The 22,500-nt window shown below is 37.9% G+C and overlaps 1 protein-coding gene across 3 annotated transcripts in view; it reads right to left on the bottom strand.

Annotated features, from left to right (window-relative positions):
- The window catches only part of LOC118269309 (uncharacterized), a 79,517-nt gene extending 67,400 nt beyond the window's left edge, over window positions 1-12,117 (bottom strand). For 2 of the 3 annotated variants that reach the window (XM_035584353.2, XM_035584354.2), the window contains exon 1: window positions 11,796-12,117. In XM_035584353.2, coding sequence (XP_035440246.2) covers window positions 11,796-11,815 — 20 coding nt within the window. In that variant the 5' untranslated portion in view covers window positions 11,816-12,117. The remainder of the gene's footprint in view (window positions 1-11,795) is intronic. The other variant, XM_050700469.1, reaches the window with a different exon arrangement.
- Window positions 12,118-22,500: the final 10,383 nt, after the last annotated feature.

Here is a 22,500-nt window from a genome sequence, read left to right as displayed (position 1 = left end):
CTATAGAAACAATCAAGGCTTTTTTCTACCAAAAACAGGACAAAGAATGATCCAATCACCGGGATTAGAATATATTTTTTGTACAAAATAATAAGAAAATTTCAATGCTCCTACTAATGGAACAGTATTGGATCTTCAAAGAATACTTTGATCTGTACGATGAGCTTCTTTGATCGTTAACGTTTAATTTATCTGTAATATTAGAAAAAGAGAGTAATTTTATATATTGATAAAGCAGCCAAATTAAATTAATTACGTTATTAAAAAAGTACTTACTTCATAATTTAATCCTCTTTCCAAGAAAACATCAACAATTGTGATAAGTGATTTGTAAATTCAATAGCAATTTTACTTCCCATGTGACCAGGTCAAGACTACAAGTTTAAAATGAAGTATGTAATAGGATATATCTATATGTTTAACATTACGTTGTAATTTCATTATAACTTTCGTGGGACATACTAAATTAATTATTACGTTATCGGCTTACCCAGTAGCAGCGCGACATCGCCGCGTCGTGCGTCGCGGAATGCTGATGAATATGAGCAGGACTTGAAACTAGTCGAGTTTCTCGTCAAACAGTTACGTGAGTAAGCCGATAACACAATAACATTATGTTGGTATAATATTAGTGCATCACTGATGAGCCTAGCCAAGAGTCAAGACGCAATAATTTCATTCAGAGTTTTTGATAACTTTGCTTAGAAGTTCCTCTTTACTTAGCGGCAGACACAACACACGAACAATAATACCTAAGGCTAATATTCCATAAACACACAATTATACTTAAACTTAACCTTTTAACTAACTGTAGCTAAACTTGAAACGAAATATCTAATCTAATCTAGCTACCACTTTGAAAGCACTTACGAAATTTCAACTTTACCATACCCTAGACTAGATAGGCTACAAATACCACTTTCTACCACAACCACCACTTATCACTACTATCACCACTTACACCAATAAGTGGTTCGCGTGTACCACTTCAGTTAGCAATAACCACTCCATTTCGTTGCCTGTGTAACCGAATACCAGGAATGCAATTGTCCGGAAATTCGCGGTAGTTACAGAAACAAATATCCGATATGCTGAAATTGAATATTGAATTTCAGTTTTTATGGTAAAAGAAATAGGTTCTGAATTTGTTTATTACTGTCTTCAATATAAAGTAAATAACGGCTTTCAAGTACAGCCTCTAAGGTTTGATTTCCGATAACAGAAAATGGCTTTTCGATTCCTGAATAATCGCATATTCAGATACCATGAATGCTATTCCCTGAAGACCCCTTTGGAGAATAAATAAACAGGCAAAGGTGAATGTACCATTTACACTTCGTCTATTATGTTATAATCTATGTCACTACTTTTGTGTGTGGGAGAGCCATTCTTCGGCACGAATGCGTCAGCTCGACCGGAGTGATACCACGGCCTCACAGAAAACCGACGTGAAACAACGCTTGTGTTGTTTCGTTGTTTAAGTGAGTTAACAGAGGAAGCCCTATTACCCCTATTCCCAATCCCGGATTCCACAACAACCCTTTAATTTCTAACCCCCAAAACGGTAAAGACACAACCGGTATCGCACTTGTAACGCGTCTGGTGTTTCGGGTATCCATGGGCGGCGGCGATTGTTTACCATCAGGTGATCCGTCTGCTCGTTTACCGGCTTATACCATAAAAAAGCACTTTAATACTTAAGTTATTTAGTACCTATTAAGACGAACCTATTGCCATGCACTAAGCACTGTAATTAAAAGGTAACTGTAATATAAATGATCATACATTTTCTACCATTTTGAATCGAAATTATATTTTAAGAGTACATGTTTTAGTATCACATATCGAAACCATTAGCTCTTTTCATCTGAACTGAGTAACACAAACCAAAGGAATCATTTTTCATTACACAATACACAAGAATAAAACTTTATTCCCAATACACTTCCTTTCAGTTTCAGTATATTTGTGTATCGGAATAAAGTTTCGGTATATCCGAGCTATAAATAGGTGACCCCCTTCTGGGAGTGAAAGGTGAGGTCACGGTACCAGCCTGTGCAGCGAACTTAAGTAATTACTAACTTAAAGAAAATTTTAATGTCTTTTCAATCTAGCCTCGTGTTACTTGCAAATGCAATAAGCTTAGCTAATATGTCATGTATTGTAAACATGATCTGTATGTCACACTAATATTAAAAATGTGAAAGTTTGTTTGTTTGTTAGGATGTGTGTCCGTCAATCACGCTGAAACTACTGAACGGATATTGATGATATTTGCTAAATGAACATTGGACAGGGTATTCTAATCCAACAAATGATTTATTCGCAGATGGATGGAAGGAGATTTTGTCGGAATGCATGAAGTACTGCGAGGGGAACTTATGAATGCTGTTAATTCCTGTTTAATTATGGTTGTCTACCGTTGTTAATTTTAAATTAAATAAATAAATTAATGAGGTGACTTGGGTGATAGGATACGTTTTATCCCACGGGAACGCGGGCGAAGCCGTTGGCAAAAGCTAGTATTTTAGAATCGTAACGTTAGCTAGCTAGTGTTTTACATTAAATATGTTTACCTTTACCCAACCCTTCGACGAAATAAAGGTGTAATGTTATATTATACAAGTCAGTTGCCATTAAAACAAACAACACACATTCTAGACTTATACAAAAGTATAATAAACCAATTAAAATATTTTAAAGTCCATCGTTAATCCGCAATTTGTGGCAAATAATTCCACAAGCCAGACTCGAATAGTTGTTCGAAGTCGGTTTACTTTAGTACTGCTTTACTATTAAACTTCAGTGCAGAGAACATAGAACTATCCAGAAACACCAGCTACAAACATTTTTGTGATCTAAGTTTATGGGGCATAAAACACAAATTGCATTGTTAGAAAATAAAAATGACAGTGTAACGGGCTGATATTTTTTTTTAAATATACTTTCGATTTAAAGTTTAGGAGAGTGGGATTTCGTTATAATACATTATGGAATGTGACGTCATGGTATATTTCAAAGAAACACAGTCGTACAGATTTGGACTCAGTAAAAAAGAAAATAATGTGTCAAAACTTATTAATCAAACTACCAGACGAACTTTAAAGAAACGTTTTCTCGTCACCCACAGAAGCATAGTACTTACAACTAAATACTTCAACAAAAACCGAAAATTTTAAATAGATATTTTTCAACAATCAAATTAATCAAGTATTGAATTCTGTATGAACAGCGCCATGTTCCTTGATCACAGAAGAGATGTAATATTGTGGGTTGTCAAGGAATGTTATGGACATGTGGCGCGGCAGTTGCAATGCAGTATTTGTAAAGAGTGTTCAAATAATTTCAAAGAGTATAATGCACTTTTTGGCTTAACTACTGGACCTATCTCGCTCATCTTTTTATATCGTCAGCCAAGATGATAACAAATATTGGTTTAAATTAAGTCATAAAAGGTTTTTTCGAAACAATGTAACCAAGAATTGTATTATAAATCTGATTGAAAAAGAGTAACCTATGGAGTTTCTTGCTCGTTCTTCTCCATAGGAATCTACACTTTGGAACGAGCAAATAGCTTCACTAGAGGACTGACCGACAGACAGACGTTATTAATATTATTATATTTGCTTTGACGTTCAAAAGTACCTTCCTGGTCTATTTGAAATAAATGATTTTGACTTTGACTTTGACTACTTATTTCATTTATACTACGAGCCACAGACAGAGAAATACCATAGAAATCGCATACCACTTGTAGTAGTATCGGAACCAGCGTGCCAAGCACAGAAAAGACAAATACCATTCTCTGATCTGTGGTACGAGCAGCTAGTCAGTATAATTTCTAAGATTTAGAATTATAAACTTTAATAGCATACAGCAACGTGCACTTTCGATTGGCATCAATATTTTTCACAAGAGTTAAACTTTTTGCTATAGAATAATCCACTTTGAAATAAGAGATATAAAGGAGGTTCTTGTGTGAAAGGCGTGTTCTAGCTTGGATGTAGGCTGTGAGCGTGTGCGTGCATGCTAATGCGGATATCTTGTTTTATTATGTGCCTTTTATTATATTATTGGCCGTTCAATTTCAAAATTCTCACGTAGCATGAAGGCTTCACACTCAATATTTGGCAATTCCTACCCTTTTTTCCCAGGACAGAAGTAATTCTGAAAAAATATTCCTAAATGACGGGTACTTTTCCACCACAGATGTGCTATGCTACGTTGCTGTGGACGCATTTGGCTTCCACCAATCATATTCATTGGTACATTGTACACATAGCTTAGCACTGGTGGAAATGGACGCACCTAAGCATTTTTTTATATTGAAAAGATGGTGCTATGGCTTCCCTACTATCGATACATTTCATACTCGAGTTGTACATCTTACTCGCACAGCTACATAGCTCTGTTTCAGTGAAAACGGTCACATAGTTTCACAGCTTAGCTATTACATCTTCGTAGCATAGCACATCTCTGGTGGAAAGGCACACTAAGGCTTACATCCAATGACTTCTCCCACCCGGGTGAGACGTATCAGCCTCTTAATGAATAAAAATCAAACCGTTCTTACTCCTGCTTTTCGAGCCTGAGCCCCGAACTCGTTAAGCTATCTCGGTAATTGTAATAAAATGCTGATTAAAAGTTAACTTATTTATTTCTGAACTAAAAATGCACTCTTAAAACTCAAATAAGCCTTTGACATCCTAATAGCATCGCGACAAATGCCGCGTCGTGTGTCGCGGAATGCTGCTCATGAATATGAGCCTTTAGCATGGCTTGAAACAAGTCAAGTTCCTCGTCAAACAGTTACGTGAGTAAGCCGATAACATTTAATAACACGTGATATTATATTATATCGAATACGTAAAGTTTAATGGTTCCAGTGGTAATTACGTTTATAACGCACGGAACGTTGCCTGCACCTGCCGTCGCGTCGTAGTTCTAACTGCTGTGCACACAATATACCGCAATACTAACGACACTACGTATTGTAAAACTAATGTTTAGTTATACGCGCAGATTTGCTTGCATTTAAAACTAAAATATTGTTTTCAATGTTCTAACATATTTTCTTTGTTTGTATAAGCCGGTAAACGAGCTGACGGATGGTAAGCATCGCCGCCACGTATGGACACGAGAAACACCAGAGGCGTTTTTCGTGCAAGTACAAGTGCGTTGCCGGCCTTTTGGGGGTTAGGAATTTAAGGGTTGTTGGGTAATCAGGGATTGGGACTGGGAAGGGGAGTAATTAGACAAACATTTATCAAAATCAGTTTAACGGGTACGACTTTGATTAAGTTTCTCTTAATTCTTAATTAGCGGACAATTTGAGATATTTTCCATGTTACCAGAATCGGTATATCTGATCTGGATTCATCTGAATTCAAAATAATCTTGCAAAAATCTAACTGTACTGAAGCCTGTGTCGCATATATGCGACATATATTTCCGTGTGCCTACCGCTTTTTTTTTTTTTTTTTTTTTTTTTTTTTTTTTTTTTTTTTTTTTTTTTTTTTTTTTTTTTTTGAGGGGGAAAATCATCCAATGACTTCTCCCGCCTTGGGCAAGGCGAAAGGGAGTGTCAGAATCTTACTGACTAAAAACCACCCCGTTCCTTCTCCTGCTTTTCGACCCGAAGCCCCTGTAAACCCGCTAGGTAGTCCGCAGCTCCGCCTGATCCTGTGGTTCCTGTGGTGTGTGGTGGCTGATACTGTGGTGGTCTGATGGCTCTTTGAGGCGCGCGCGGAACGCGACGCGCCGCACGCACGGGTCTGGATCTGGTCGGGCGGCGAGCTACCCTTGCTCGCCGTCCGCAGGCCCGCACTTACGGTGGCCGGAGATCGTCTCGCGATCCCCTACGCCCGGAGTGTCTCTCGCGACGGCTGGGGCGTGAAGAGGTTTGTTCTCTCACGCGCCCCGCCTCCTCCTTAGCTAGCATGACTGCTTCGCAGAAGGAGGAGACGGCATCCCAGTCCCTCTCGCTCCGCACCATGGCCTGAACCAGTGCCGGGCGCGAGAGGTCGCCGTCGCCGACCACATCCCTGAGGACTTGGCGGTGCTCAGCCCACGCAGGGCACACCGCCACCGTATGTTTTACCGTGTTCTCCGGGCGGTCCTCACAGTGATGACACCCGGGCGTTTCCTCCCGCCCAATAAGGAACAGGAACCTACCGAAACTCCCATGTCCGGTAAGCACCTGCGTCAGGCGGTAGGTGAGGACGCCGTGGCGCCTCTCTAGCCACTCCTCAAAGAGGGGACTTACCGCTGCAATGATAGCGAGCCCAGCCCTCGGTTGCGACAGTCGTTGCTGCCATTCCGCCATGAGATCGCGCCGGAGCTCGTCCCGCCACGCACTGATCTGGCGCGGCAGTGGAGTTTCGCCCCGGCGACACGCGTCGGCGCGCAAACTGAAGACGCGCGCGAGCACCTTCGCCTCCAAATCCCACGGCGGTAATCCGGCAAGGAGGTTCGCCGCCTCTCCGGAGATCGTGCGATATCCTCGGATCACCCGGATGGCCATGACCCTCTGAGAAGTGAGCAGCGCCCGAGCTGGTCGCCGCATCAGGTTCGGCGCCCACACAGGGGCGCCGTAGAGGGCCATGGACCGCACGATCCCCGCGTACAACCTCCGAGGTTTGGCAGGAGCCGCTTAAGCGCAGCCCCCGTCCGTTCCAACTTAGGAGCCAAACGTCGAAAGTGTTCCACGAAGTTCCATCGACTGTCGAGGACGAGTCCTAGATACTTCATCGTAGTCTCGACGCCGATGGAAACCCCTCCCGCCGTTATTTGGGACCCACCCGGAGGTGTGTGCCTACCGCTGGAGTCATATTACTGCGACAAAGAACATGCATGATTTTTTTGTTCTATTCACACGATAGGTATTTGTATTTAACTGGGCGCTTAAAAGGTTAAATGTAAAAATTGAGTTGTTTAGTTTTCTTATATCGACAAAAGGCTCGAAAATAAAAATGTGGGTCTCTAGCGAGTAACCAAAAGTTTGTTCTCAATCCCACAGAGATATACTTTTGTAAGTTTGGAAATAATACTTTTTTTCCTAAATGTTTCCAAAAGGTTAATGCTAGAACCCTTTCAAAAATTGCCTCCGTATATCACTGTCGTGATTATGCCGTTTCCCCTCGGTTTCCTTTTCATTTTCAAATGTTTCAACGGTTTCATGAATGAAGTAGCTCGGTGTTTAAGAAAAATATAAATTATTTTGAAAGTAACATGGAATTTGGCTGAACGCCAGATGTTTTATACACCTGCCTGTGCGTATTTTTAGAAAAGTTAGGCCTGAAGTCTAGGCTTTTATTTAAGCAAATCTATACTAATACATATATAAAGCTGAAAAAGTTTATTTGTTTGTTTGTTTGAACGTGCTAATCTCCGGAGCTACTGGTCTGATTTGAATAATTCTGTGTTGTGTTGGATAGTCCATTTATTGAGGATGTTTATAGACCACGTTGATATATAACGTTATTGATATAGAGCCTCCTCTTGTAAATAGATCAACTCTGGAACTCTAGTGGCCTTTATAGGCATAGATGGTAATCACAAGGATTGGAGTAAGATAGGAATTCCACACTTCTTAGTTTTGCTACTACATGAAGGTTTCTCTTCGTCGATAAAAAAAATAAGACATTTTATAAAAACAGACTCCTTTTGCCAAGGTCATTAGTCCTAAAATTTTGAAATATGAAGAAATAAACTCGGTAGGCAATTTCGGTCGTGTCATAAGTTGATTACATCATTTGTTTATATTCCCGGGGGGAGGCGGGGATGGACGCGAGCGAACGTTTTGGTGATATTCTCTGTGTAAATGGGTCCACTGGCCAACAGTGAATTGTCCACAGTTCACGAAATGTTATGTTATGATGATAGGTAGATATTTCTTTTTAGGTTGTTAGGCTTGTATATCATATACCTACGTATATTTTTTCGTACTAGCTTCTGCCAGCGGTTTCACCCGCGTTCCTGTAGGATAAAAATACCATCACCGAAAGCATCAAGCTCATACCCTGTCTGTACACCAAACATCAAAATCCGTTTAGTAGTTTTAGAGTAATTGACGGACAGACATCGAAACAAACAAACTTTCACATTTATAATATTAAGTGTGATTGTAAATATTCTGATTACTTCAAACAATTATAAAGCTTAGTTGAAGGAATCTATTACATCCCTTATTAGGTAGACAACTCTAACAAAAATCGGTATTTAAACAGGTACAGTGGAAAAACTAATACACACCCCTATCCAGACTAAAGCTAGGTACCTAATAAATAATTTCAATAACCATCCAAACCACAATTCATCAATCATCGTCACGTAAAATTAGACTCTACACCCCTAACTAATCAATGACATGAGTTCGAACATTCACTTCCAACTTCCTTGTCATCGTGTACGCTGTTGTTATGGGTCAAAGTTGATTGACACTGTTAGAGTCTACCCTCACGGTGTATTTACATTCTTACTGACGACATATAACTTGTAGTGATGACAAAGCTATGAACAGTGACGTAGGTTGACTTACGTTGAAAGGGGGGACGGGAAAGTCAACTGGAGACGCGTTTTTTTTTAATGTTCCGATGTAACTATACATACAAATAATGTATATCGGTGAGGCCGGACGGCGAGTGTGTTTTATTCGGCTGGTGACTTAAAATGGATGTTGGACTTTAGGGAGCATTGAAATAAATTCGCTGTAACGTTTATCGAACTGCCATTTAATTACAAAAATACTTATAGAAGTAAGAATGTTAGGTTAAAATGTGTTCAGTTCGCTAATAAAAAGAGCATCCCCCGACGAGGCAAGGTGTACTTACATGCCTGGCGGGCTTTCTGCCTGACTGTTGTTCGTTGGGATTTCCTATCCATGTTTATTCGCATGTAAACTTCATATTATGCGCGAGGTAGGATTTTTGACGTCATTCGTTGATCGTCTATGTGCGACTTCTGTCATCTGTCACTTGTCATGTGTACAACGTGTTTATTAATAATTTTCAAGAGTTAAACGGTTATGGCTATACTCTACGCGACAACCGACCTCCTGGGCCGTCACTTCGCCTTATTCTTATTATAATTAGTCCATTGAAATGTTACAATTTGAGGGCCGAATTATGCATTTTTTAGAGGACGCAATTTTATTTTTTGATCATGTAGGGGGGTCAATAGAAGCTTAACTTGAAGTTTGTGGGGTCGCCACCCTTGTCCCTCGGCCGCCATCTTGGAAAAAGGGATGGAAACACTTTTTTTGCTATATCTCGGAAACTATGCATCGTAATAAAATTTTTAAAATCATAATTTGTAGAAAATTATTTTGCCTACAAATATGTTTAATAACTTTTTGCCCTAAATTAACAATTAAAGAAGTTATAAGTAAAAAAGTGAAATTTTGTTAATAAAATTTTCTCTTTTGCTCTATAACTTTTTTTTACATTTTATAAATAAATGGCTTCAGACCAATCTTGTAGAATATTTTTCGAGAAATTTTTTTCCCTACAACTGTTTTCAATTTCATTCATTAGAAACTCAGTTACAGCGCTCCGAAGTTAACCGGGTTCGTCAAATTAGTCCAGTCAAATAAGCTTAAATTAGGTAAGAATCTCGGAACGCGAGATTACCAGCTGTAATTTTGTAAATACTTGTATATTGACACCCTAAAACTTGTCTCAAAACCATGGTATATATGGTAGGGTGTAAGCAACTCTTAAAATTCAGGATCAAAGGTCCCAAAAATCGTTCTTTTGCGGTTTTTTGAAAATAACTCATTTCCTATGGGTTTTTGGTATTTGTATTCATTATCAATATTGTAGAATACAAAATTCTCTACAACATTTGTCTAATTTTTTTTTTACATGGTGAACCGTTGTCGAGTTAGCGGGCGGAGAACGAACGGTCAATTTTCCACTTTGAAAGCGTCTATCTTTCAAACAATTGAATTTGACGAAAAATAGTTTTAGAAACCATAACGTCTTTTTTAATGTCCTATCCATAACCAACCATCACGGATAGGTTAGCTGAAAAAAAAATGTCTGATGTGATGCAGTGACCGTGCGTTCTCCGCCCTCTAACTCGACAACGGTTCACTATGTAAAAAAAAAATTAGACAAAAGTTGTAGAGAATTTTGTATTCTACAATATTGATAATGAATACAAATACCAAAAACCCATAGGAAATGAGTTATTTTCAAAAAACCGCAAAAGAACGATTTTTGGGACCTTTGACCCTGAATTTTAAGAGTTGCTTACACCCTACCATATATACCATGGTTTTGAGACAAGTTTTAGGGTGTCAATATACAAGTATTTACAAAATTACAGCTGGTAATCTCGCGTTCCGAGATTCTTACCTAATTTAAGCTTATTTGACTGGACTAATTTGACGAACCCGGTTAACTTCGGAGCGCTGTAACTGAGTTTCTAATGAATGAAATTGAAAACAGTTGTAGGGAAAAAAATTTCTCGAAAAATATTCTACAAGATTGGTCTGAAGCCATTTATTTATAAAATGTAAAAAAAAAGTTATAGAGCAAAAGAGAAAATTTTATTAACAAAATTTCACTTTTTTACTTATAACTTCTTTAATTGTTAATTTAGGGCAAAAAGTTATTAAACATATTTGTAGGCAAAATAATTTTCTACAAATTATGATTTTAAAAATTTTATTACGATGCATAGTTTCCGAGATATAGCAAAAAAAGTGTTTCCATCCCTTTTTCCAAGATGGCGGCCGAGGGACAAGGGTGGCGACCCCACAAACTTCAAGTTAAGCTTCTATTGACCCCCCTACATGATCAAAAAATAAAATTGCGTCCTCTAAAAAATGTAAAGCTCATGTAACATTTCAATGGACTAAATAATCTTTGCCTATACTTATTATACTCTATGTCAGCTTGACAAACGACACCCGTAATCTGATCTAGCTCTTCAAAATAAGGTTGCAACACATAGCACTATAGAATAAACCTTCTTAAACAGAATTCCTTAATTCTCTATCTCCCTTTATGTATGTATTTATGTGTTTTGTTGACACAACATCATAACAACGTGTTTTTTAATCCCGAACAAGAATGATATATTAAAAGTAGAATCCAATGTTGTGTTTACTGTATTAGGCTTAGTTCAAATGAACGTGCAAAACCGTTTGCCTTGCATCGGGCGGTGACACTTTCCGCGTATCTGAACTTAGCCTTATTTTTATGAGTTAATCAGTACAACTTTTATATCTAACCTATTGATATATACTTAATAAGTTTGTTTACTCATTGTAGACAAACAATAATAATAAAGATCTTTATTCGACAAAAGATTCTATTTCCACTATACATAAAGAGTTATTTCCAATAGCTGTACAAACCATACAATAATTAAGTTACCAAGAACCTTTGAATGAGTTTGGAAAATTGGGAAAAAGGTACATTCCTTTACGCTATGGTCCCCTTGAAAATTCCACAGAAGTAGTGAATGTTTTATTACGGTGTTTTGCTCGGGGACGGCCGTAACGCCATGAATTTGGGCCAAATGAACTTATTTTTTCAACGTTTTGCGGTTGAATGAAACATTTCGTTGTTTGTTGTGAACAGATAGTTCTATAGATAGACTAGAGTTGAGTAATGTTTGTGTCTTATTGTGTCTAACCGCCGTACTCAGAGTCATTTAATGTTTACTGTCCCTGTCCTTAGCAATTTTTGGATACAAAATCGTTACTAAGGAATGCTATAAGCAATCATTAAATGTCTCCGAGTGCGGCAGTAAGTTGCATATCAGATAAATAATAACTAACATACCTGTACGATCCTCTATCCATTTAAACAAGTTTCGCATCAGCTTCAAGTTCTTCCATTATCAACTTTTTAATGACACCAACTTTCATTTTAAAGTCTTAAACGAAGAACAAATCACTTTGAAACTTCAATGCGAAAAAACACGGATTTAAATTATTTAAACGTCTATACAACCGATACATTATAACGCACACCATAGTCTTTTCCCAAACACACGCCGGTACATATTAGGCCATAAATATCTAAAAGTACATTCAAAACATTGCCTCGTACATAAGTAATAAGCGACGCGATGTAGACACGCGGTGACACGAGCGCCTGCCACAAAACCCCGAGCAATACTGAATGAACGTTGAATTGCAAAATCTACACAGGCGCTGTACGTACCAACTTGTGATCGCTACCCGCTCAGACTTAAGACATTACGTTGATATAATAAAAGAAGAAATATAAAGGCAATCATTCCATTATCTTATAACCTTTTGATAAAAGATTCAAGTAACATTTCGAAAATGTCTCCTAGTTTAGTAAAGTGCTTATCTCATGTTTAGTATTAACATAAAAGATATAAGTAGAAACATTTACTCACACATTTACTAAAAGAACAAAGCCTACTGCATACATTGATCGCTGTTCTAGTGAATTCATTTTCATTTAGTGTGACATTTTGCTAAAATTAAGTCGGCAGGCGTTCTCGTGGGAACGTTTGCAACTGTATGTACATTTTGCAAAATACAAAATCGTTAAGTGATCGAAGTACTTATTAAGCCATTTTGTACTAGCTATATATACATGTATACATTGCATATATTGAACTGTGTGTTGATTAGAGTAGAGTACGATTATCATACATACATAACTTGTCGCCTGCCTTCCATGAGCGTAGGCAGACGCAATGGAACGCCAATGACTACTATTATTACTTCGATTCTCGCTACTGTTTTTTTTACCTATACTTGTACTCTTCACGAGCTGACTAAGGAAGAACATATAAGCAGGGGTCGGGCAGCCCCATTCTCTAATAAATTTTATCTCTAACCCACCTGTCGAGCGTGAAGATTATAGTAAACCCCTCTTATGTCATCACCATCATCATCATTAACAGCCTATAAGTGGCCACTGCTTACCAAAGGTCTCTTCCATTGGAGAAGGTTTGAGCATAAATCTTGCTCAATGCGGGTTGACGATTTCAAACTTATAATTCAAAATAAAATTATAAGCCCAGGTTTCCTCACGATCTTTTACTTCACCGTATGTCAGTATCTAAATAATCTTAGAAAGTAGGTACATATAACTCGGAAAAGTCACATTGGTACTTGCGGTTGGTAGGTTTTGATCCCGCACTCTCATGCGTGAGAAGTGGGTGTCTTAAGGGTGCTGTTCCACCAGAGATGAGTTATGCTACGTTGCTGTGGATGCGTTTGGCTTCCACCAATCATATTCATTGGTACACATAGCTAAGCACTGGTGGATATGAACTCAGCTAAGCTATGTTTTTTTTATATGAAAAGATGCGTGTTATGGATGGCTTTCCTACTATCGATACATCGCATACTCGAGCTGCGCATCTTCCTCACACAGCTACATAACTTAGTATCAGTGGTAACGGTCACATAGTTTCACATCTTAGCTATTACATCTTCGTAGCATACGAGTAGCTACATAGCATATATCTGGTGGAAAAGCGCCCATACCTCCGGGCCACCATCCCTCTTATATACAATGATATAAGACCTCTTATGTACCTACTGTATCACGAGCTGTTGATTTTGATTCGTAAGCAAGTATATTAATCTGTGTTGTTGTTTTGCTCTCTGACGTCACCACAACTATTAATCTTCATACAATACGTTCTCGGGTCAATTACAAAGAAAATCTAGACGAAAATAGACCACTAACTCACTTTAACGATGCGAGAAATTTCTATACCTACACACACAAAATTGAAACTGTATCGTAGTAACTTTTTCTTCAGGTTTGTTAGCATCTGTTTAAGTACTTCAAAGTCAAAGTCAAAGCATTTATTTCAATTAATCCTAAATAAGGCACTTTTGAAACGTCAAATTGAATTGTCCGTCAGTCTGTCTGTCAGTGAAGCTAGGCGCTCGTTCCAAAGTGTTGCTTCGAATGGAGAAGAACGAGCAAGAAACTCCATCGTTACTCTTTTTAAAAAACGTTTTTTACAATATCTCTTCATCTAAATATTATTGGTTTCAACATTTCTACAGACATCTTCATTTAGTCACGTTTATGTTCCGTGTTAAGGACAATAACGTGAGGAAATCTGGACTAATAACTTTCTAACTACCTACATATAAGTTTGATAGGATAGCCATCCCCTCTTGAGCAAGCGTGGTGATTGATGCTCAAGCCGTCTCCGTTTGAGTGGAGGCATTTGCTCAGTAATAGAAACTTCAGGCTGTTGATGTGATGTGAAGTCCCTATTTTTCTACGGGGAAATTCATCCAATGACTTCTTTCACCTTGGGCGAGGCGGAAGGGAGTGTCTCTTACTTTCTAAAAACCACCCGGTTTCTGCTACTGCCGCCGGAGCCCCGGTAACCAGCTAGCCAGTCCGCAGCTCCAGGACATGTAAAGTTCCTAGGACAATTTTATTCATTGTCTTTGATTTTTTTTTTTTTTGTAATGTTGAAATTGTTCTAGAGTATCAGTAATTGAAAATAAGCGATGTACGAGATCCACAGTCCATTTAAGAGTAAGCCACTAGCCTAGTTTAGACATGTCATTTATAATTTATCTCTCAATCTAGGTACTTGACAGCGCAGCCCTAAAATAGGTCATAAATTATGCCTGTATAATCAGGCTAAGGGTAACTGTCCACATTGCGTCATTACAAATGCAAGCATTCTTTATGAATAATAGGCGGCCTACAAATGACAAGTGCTTGCATCTTGCTTAGAAACAATCAAAACTGGTCACGAAACAGCAACTATAAATCCACTAGTTTATCGTTTTTGACAAATGCATACATTCGTGAAATGACGCAACATGGGCAGTAGACCTAATACCAATGCCGATACCTCTAATAAAGGTAAAAAGTAATAAACATTTATAGTAGAATGAAACCTATTGGAAATGGAAGAGAATATGCTAAAAATAGAAAAAAAAAAACAAAAATTCCGCTCCATCCGAGTTCGGGAAGTGGGGAGGGGGGAGGGTTTAAGAGAAAAAATCGGTTCATCACAATATTCGGTGAAACTACAAGTCCTATGGAAAAAAGATAAATGGGAAAGTTGTAAAACTTAAATAACTTCTAACGCCCTATATGTATACATAACAATCAACTGATACATAAATTATGAATAGAACGACCCAATTATCATATCAGTAATGAATACTAAGACACTGTATATCATAATACGAATTACTAGGTAATCAAGAAATCATATTAACTGTATGAAATTCTATCTTAATAAGCTGGTGTCGTATAACGCTTACGTCACTTAAATGGGTATGGAACGCGCCGTCGCCCGATGAGTCCAGCCACTTTTTCTTGAATAAAAACTTTGTGCTAACAATATTGAACACAAACAAAGATAATTATCTAATTCAGTGCAGTCGTTCGGGAGATATGAGCATGCATAGACTTTTATGTGATTATTTTATATTAATAGAACACATAGATAAATAGGTTTAGATTATATTTTCTTTGACCTGAAGAAAACCTTACAGGTATATTTCATCTATCTACCAAGGACTGAAAGGTTAGTGCAGTGACTGCCACGCAACGTGTGACGAGTTCAATTCTCGCACGGAACAACTCTTTGTGTAATCCATAAATTGTTGTTTTGGTTCTGGATGGCATGTGAACTTGTTGACACAGTAGAAAATAAAAGAGATGGGCAATGTTTATTTGTTTTCTAAAAAATACAGGTCACTGACCCCGTTCTGTGATAAAAACAGAAACTTTTGACATTAGAGTGATTATGATCAGGAAAAATGTATTCTTGTGAGTTCCGCGTGTTTGTTTTATCTCTTAGAAAAAGGGAGGAAAATGTTTGGACAAGTGATATGATATTTATGTCGTTTACGTTAGGTAGAAAAAAGAAATGGTGACATGTAGCCAGTGACAGACTCCCACGTGTTGAAAGGAGGTTGTTCCTTCCAAAAGTAAATCAATATGATAAAATATAACCTGGGTATTTTCAAGGCTCGAGTGAATAGGTTGTTTATTTAGGCGTGTTCCATTGTAGGCTATATCATCGCTTACCAGCAGGCGAGATAATAGCCAAACTCCAGGCTATTGCCAATAAAAATATAAAAAATACATACTAGCATCAATGCGACTAGTTTTCAGTACTTATTCTGCGATAAGTATGTTATTACTAGGTTGCAGTGATCGTTTAGGTACTTATATGACCCTTTTTAACGCAAACTATTTGCCAACGCTTCAATATTTTACTCAATTCAGGCTATGTTAGTTTTGTTATTACAAAGACAAATGTGTTAGGGTCGGTTCATACCTGACGTAAAATACGTCGAGCGTATCATCGGTCGTACTGACGTATCATCGGTTGAGTGTGAACGGTCAAGTGTGTTTCTATACATTTGTCTGTCCTGGCGTTACGCGACGCATGTTCCGTCAGATATGAACCAATCCTTAAGCTTGTAATATCAACTGACTTAATGCTTATTGTGTCACTATATATGTTGTTGTGCCCTAACTGGGTTTCACGTTAAAACTAACCTGTAATGTACCACCTTCATCTGAATGCGAATAAATGATTTGATTTGATTACAAAAACTCTTTCACTATCTAACCACAGTCCACACAAAAATATCCAGTGTCCACACAACACATAAATCTGATATATCGAACGTTGAACAAACAAAGTCTACCTCAATGAAATGACGTCATAGCAGCGAGCTTAATATTCGGTATTGTACTCGGTTGCCCGGGTATCGATTGGACGAGCCTGTTGCTCTTATCCGGAACCCGGGTACAACTGATGTTAACTATTCAAAGGTTCACTGTAATGGAATTAGTCGTGGAGTCCTATGTAGGTAAATATTTTTGTTGTTCCATTTTTTTGCTTTGTTTATACGCTGATGTTGTGAACATTACAATAATAGGGATGATGATGGGGTATGAAAATTAAATGTCTATTTAGTCCGTCAGTTAGGTAATGATAAAATATAAGACACGTATTTTTTTTATTTTGTCTTATAAGATGATAACAATACTTGGATAAAACGATAAAAAGTGAGAGCAAATACATCATTTCTACGGATAAAATTATCTACAAGTGACATCATGCGATATTTGAAATCGAAAAATCTTCAAAAGTACCGTATTTGTTTTCGTAAGAAAATATAAAATACGTGTCTAATATTTAACCTATTATGTTAAAGAATAGCAGACTCCGCAAACGTTGTTTTTACTTTGGAAATTTTCCTGCACATCTTTGTTTTTTTTTTAACAATAACAAACCCAACAATTACCAGGAAATTACGAAATCGGTTCAGCTGTTCCCGAGATTTGTGCTTAGCGAAATATTTAGAGATTCATTTTTATATCATAGAAGCTATTTCATTATTTTATAAGCACTTAAGGTTTATACCTGATCAGTTTTTACTACATTTTCTGAAGTTTCAACTAGACGAGTGTTCATAATTAACGTTTGGCCTTTGAATCAGAATGAAAGGTTCAAAAAGAAGGACAGGTTATTCAGGAAACTACGACAATAGCACTCTTGCCATCACAATAATAAACTGTTTTTCTATAAGAATAAAATAACTCTTTGCCATAAAAATGTTTATGGCAAAGAGGTATCTCTCCCCTTTATATCACTGCCCTAACACGCATAAATCTCGCTAGACGCGAAGGAATCATACAGCGTGGCACGTTCTGCGCGCCTCAAAAAGCCATCAGACCGCCACAGATGGGTCTCAGTAAGGATAATACCTGACCCGGAGCCAAGGCTCGGATACCGGTTAAATTTTCAAACCGTTATTATGTACTTGTACGCAAAACCTTTACATTGGGTTTCGTTCGCGAAACCGGTTTTTTTAAACCGGTATTTGGAACAGTATTTTCATAAAGGTTTTTTCGGATTAACCGGTTTAGAGCAATAAAAACCGGTTAATACGACGCACATCAAAGAAACGCCGCGCGCTGTTCAGCTTATTTCAATAATAATATTTCAACGCGTGTACCGACATGCCGCTCGTCGAATAAACCGGTTAATTTAGGTTAAAATAAAGTTCTTTAATGTTCACGTTCTTAAGAAAAGTTCGGAGGAAAACCGATATAAACCGGTATTAACCGGTATTTTTTAAACCGGTTCCGAGCCTTGCCCGGAGCTGCGGACTACCTAGCAGGATACCGGGGCTCGGGCTCGAAAAGCAGGAGTAGGAACAGGGTGGTTTTTAGTCAGTAAGAGTTTGTCACTCCATTTCGCCTCACCCAAGGCGAGAGAGGTCAATGGATGATTTATCGCACTCAAAATAAAAGACGCGTTGGAATAACAAACATAAATTCACATTTTAACTCTTACTATGACTTAGCAATAGTTTTATGACGCGTATGTGACTGTTATATTAGTCTAATACGATGTTCTAAAACTGTTTAAATCGAGCTATTTGACCATCGAGCTGGATATTACTGAATATTACCAACATCTGTGGCTAGACTTTAACTGTCTAATATCTCATACGATTTTGATAGCTTCTCGTCTTTATGTTAAGGTTAATGTGGGTGGATAACCTGAGATAGTGAAAATTTAAAGTCTAAACTCTTAATAGATAAAATTAAAATTGAGATGCTGCCGTCATCTATTATAACTCATTCTTCTTCTCATACGTTCTCTTCATTGCTGAAGGTCGTGTCTTTTTTTTTTGAGGGGGTATATCATCCAATGACTTCTCCCGCCTTGGGCGAGGCGAGAGGGAGTGTCAGACTCTTACTGACTAAAAACCACCCCGTTCCTTCTCCTGCTTTTCGAGCCGGAGCCCCGGTAAACCCGCTAGGTAGTCCGCAGCTTCGGATCAGGCATCAGCCCTACTGGGCCCCATCTGTGGTACTAGTCTGGTGCATGCGTCACTTGATGCACGACCCTCCTCCAAGCGCCCCTGTCCTCGGCGTTCTTTATAGCTTGTGGAAATGCCAGACAGGGTGAGGCTTTTTATAGCATCCAGCCAACGGGTTGGTGAACAACGGGTTGGTAGACAACCGTGTGGTCTTTTCCCGGTAACTTAACCAACAACCACCAGGGGCCTTAGTCTGCTATTACAATTGTGTCAGAATGGTCGATCACAGATCAGTGCAAGAGGGACGGAGCTATACAACCTACACAGCTCCGTCCCTTTCCCCAGATTGTTGCGGTTTCTACGCAAAATGTGGTCAGTATTCGTTGCAGGCATGGTTATTGTTCGTTGGGTATGGTGAACAGCCTCGTGGCATATCTTTTTATATATAATTCTTCTGTAAGTGTGTATGTCACTGAACTTCTCTTAAACGACTGGACCGATTTTGATGATTTTTTTGTATCTGTTCAAGGGAATCTGAGAATAGTTTAGATTCACAATTTTGTCCGCTGGACAATGTTTGTGTAGTTGTTGATTTTGGAATGTTTTACATTGGATCCGACATATTTTCAAATTAAAGACGTGTAGACAGGACAACGTCTGTCGGGTCCGCTAGTAAAGTATAAAATGCTTATAGTTATCAGATCTTCTGGGTAGAAGCTATTTGTATCCAATAGTTCCTTGGGACCCATATCACACTGATCTGAAAGTCATTCTTTAGAGGGTTTTGTTTATCTGCTTGCGTCTTGTGATTCAAATTCTAGTTTATTTATTGTTTGTCACAGATCAACACAAGATTCAGTCCTTAATTATAGTCAAAATATTTGTCACTTAACAATACATTCATAATAATCACAATTTCAGTGATGAATTATGTTAATGGCAATAAATGTTGTACCAGAAATGTCTACATCGTAAAACTTGATAAAATATTTCTCTCCATCTCGCAGTAGTCACGGCTGGCAACCTCAGATACAACCACTCGAGCAACGAGTAAGTTAATCTACTTACAGAAGTTAATATCATTAGCAATTTAGCCCGACCCCAATTAAAGTAATATAAAGCCAGCTTCAGGCCCTTTTTTTCAACTAAAAACAGAATTTTACCTTATTCAATAAGTTATTTTAGACTTTCTGAAATACAATACCTACACTTAAAATTAATAAGGCTTTAAAACCTAAAGTGGTCTTATTATTTTGTACTTTATAAACAACTGCCTATAACAAGGCCACACAAAATTGGGAATATAAAAATTCTGTTTTCGTAGCGATTTCGTAGCAATGCGTAGTACACACGTAGCCGCGTAGTAGGCTCGTAGCGTTTGCTGTGTAGATATTTTGGCACCCAATTTCGTATGTAAACCTTACCTTTCCGTTTTCTGGTTTATGTAGGATTTGCGGAAAGGACACAGGTTTCTTTTTATGCTAGGTAATGTGTGTAGAGGTATGTATAAGAATACAGAATAAGGTAAACGGATATATTATATTGGTAAAGTTTGTAGTGAAACTAGTGAAACTAAAAAGATTTTTGAAAATGTCACTGATATTTGTGTGTGTATCGTCACTTCTTTTGTCCCCAAAAAGGTAGGCAGAGGTTCACATTACGGCACTTAATGCCGTAAAATGTACACTAATTTTTCACCACTTGTGTTATAAGTCCCATGTAATAGGAGGTAAGTCTATTGCCATATATACTGTGCACATTCCCAGACTCCGTGGTACTACTGAGAAATTTTAGAAAAACTGAAAAACGCGCAGTAATACTTTGCATGAAACCTATGAATACTTAGTTCATCAGATATCATCCAGTTGTTGTAGTAATGGTACCTAAAAATCATGCTACTACCATGTTTTTTATAGAAAAAATAAGTTAAAATAAATGCTTTGACTTTAACATTCACAAACTAGTTCACCGACCTGCGTTCGCAATACGACCTATGTACGCAAAAAATCAAAACTAAACCTACATAATATAAAACCAGTACATCAATTTTTATCTTATAGCCTACGAACGGCAAAAGCTTCTATATTTCACCGACATCACGAAAGGGAGGTGCGTATTTACATTCACTCTCAGTGACGAAGATAGATGACCGGATTCTAATATTCTGAGCCTACTGGGTCAAGGTCAGGGTGTTCGATTCTTGTGTTGCGTCAGCGTCAGGTATTTTTGGGTAGACTAGATATTTACGATTTTGTCTAGTTTATATTTAGACTATCTAAAATCGATAAAACAGATAAGTATTCTACTAGTATTGATAGTTTAGATACGTTTTACTAGTAGTACTCGTTTTTAAGGGATGAAATGAATGACTTCTCCCGTCTTGGGCGAGGCAAGAAGGAGTGTGAGACTCTTACTGATTAAAAACTACCCCGTTCCTACTCCTGGTTTTCGAGCCTATGTGCCCCGGTAAACTCGTAATTAGTCCGTTTTATTGTATGTATAATTCACTTTAAAGGTACAAGTGTTACGAATGCCTGAGTTTGAGCGAACTTTTATTCTTTATATTTTTAAATTAACCTCTCTGTATTAACGTAACGTCACACATTATAGTCCATATTTAACATTTTTTCTATAAACTACCTAATCAAAAACGATACTAATATTTTACAAACCTATTTCTTGCCGTCTAGCAGTTTTCATCGAATTAGCATTGTAGGTACGTACTTTAAAATATGTGGGACGACTAATAAATTAAAAAATGCTATCACATCGACGCTCAAAGAAAACGCCCACTTCAAAGAGAAATACTGGCAGCAGCTTTGCTTAAGTTAAAATAAATATTTCATCAATAGCGACTAGCGTAGTGCTACGACTTTGTCTAAGTTATACATAGCAATATTCCTTTCTAATTTTCTCAGCACTACCACATGATGGACTGAATGAAATTGCCTTTTTTAAGGGAAAATCATCCAATGACTTCTCTCACCTTGGGGAGGCGAGAGGGAGTGTCAGACTCTTACTGACTAAAAACTACACCATTCCTACTCCTGCTCTTTGAGCCGGAGCCCCTGTAAACCCACTAGGCAGTCCGCAGCTCCAGGTCGGATATTAGCCTTATTGGGCCCCATCTGTGGTGTGATGGCTCTTTGAGACGGGCGTGGAACGCGAAGTGCGGTAACCTTGGATGTTGATAATGCCTTAAGGTAAGGTCTTGCACAATTTACAGAGTGAGGACTTATTAAGTCTTCGTGTTTAAGTTTAAATAAATCAAAGCACAAAAATGGGGCAAAATCGATCACCAGCAGCAGACGGGAGAAGCCACAAGCAAAACTTAATTACTTACATAGCTACTACGATTAATTTAATAAATACTTCAATTAACTTATAACTTTACAGATCAAAGCAATATTACTTAAACAGCTACCTGTAAACCAACCAAGGCCACACATATAAGTTTAAGATCCCCCCAATTTACTTGAAATAATGAAAACCCCGTCGTAAACGATTATTGTTTTAAAGTTTAATATATAAACCTCTACTAAGTGGTACTAGTTATAATTACTTACAAGTAGTAGTTAAGTTAATTAACTGGTGTAGTTAAGTGCGGTAATAAACTTGTATTTAGTTATGTTCAAAGTTATACATTTATATTGTTTAATCTAAGGTAAATGTTTGAGGGATTTGACTGCCTCGTTGGTCGAATGGTCGCAAGTGCTACT

This window comes from Spodoptera frugiperda, chromosome 2 (genome assembly GCF_023101765.2).
Source record: "Spodoptera frugiperda isolate SF20-4 chromosome 2, AGI-APGP_CSIRO_Sfru_2.0, whole genome shotgun sequence".
NCBI lineage: Eukaryota > Metazoa > Arthropoda > Insecta > Lepidoptera > Noctuidae > Spodoptera > Spodoptera frugiperda.
This window is presented reverse-complemented; position numbering and strand designations above follow the sequence as displayed.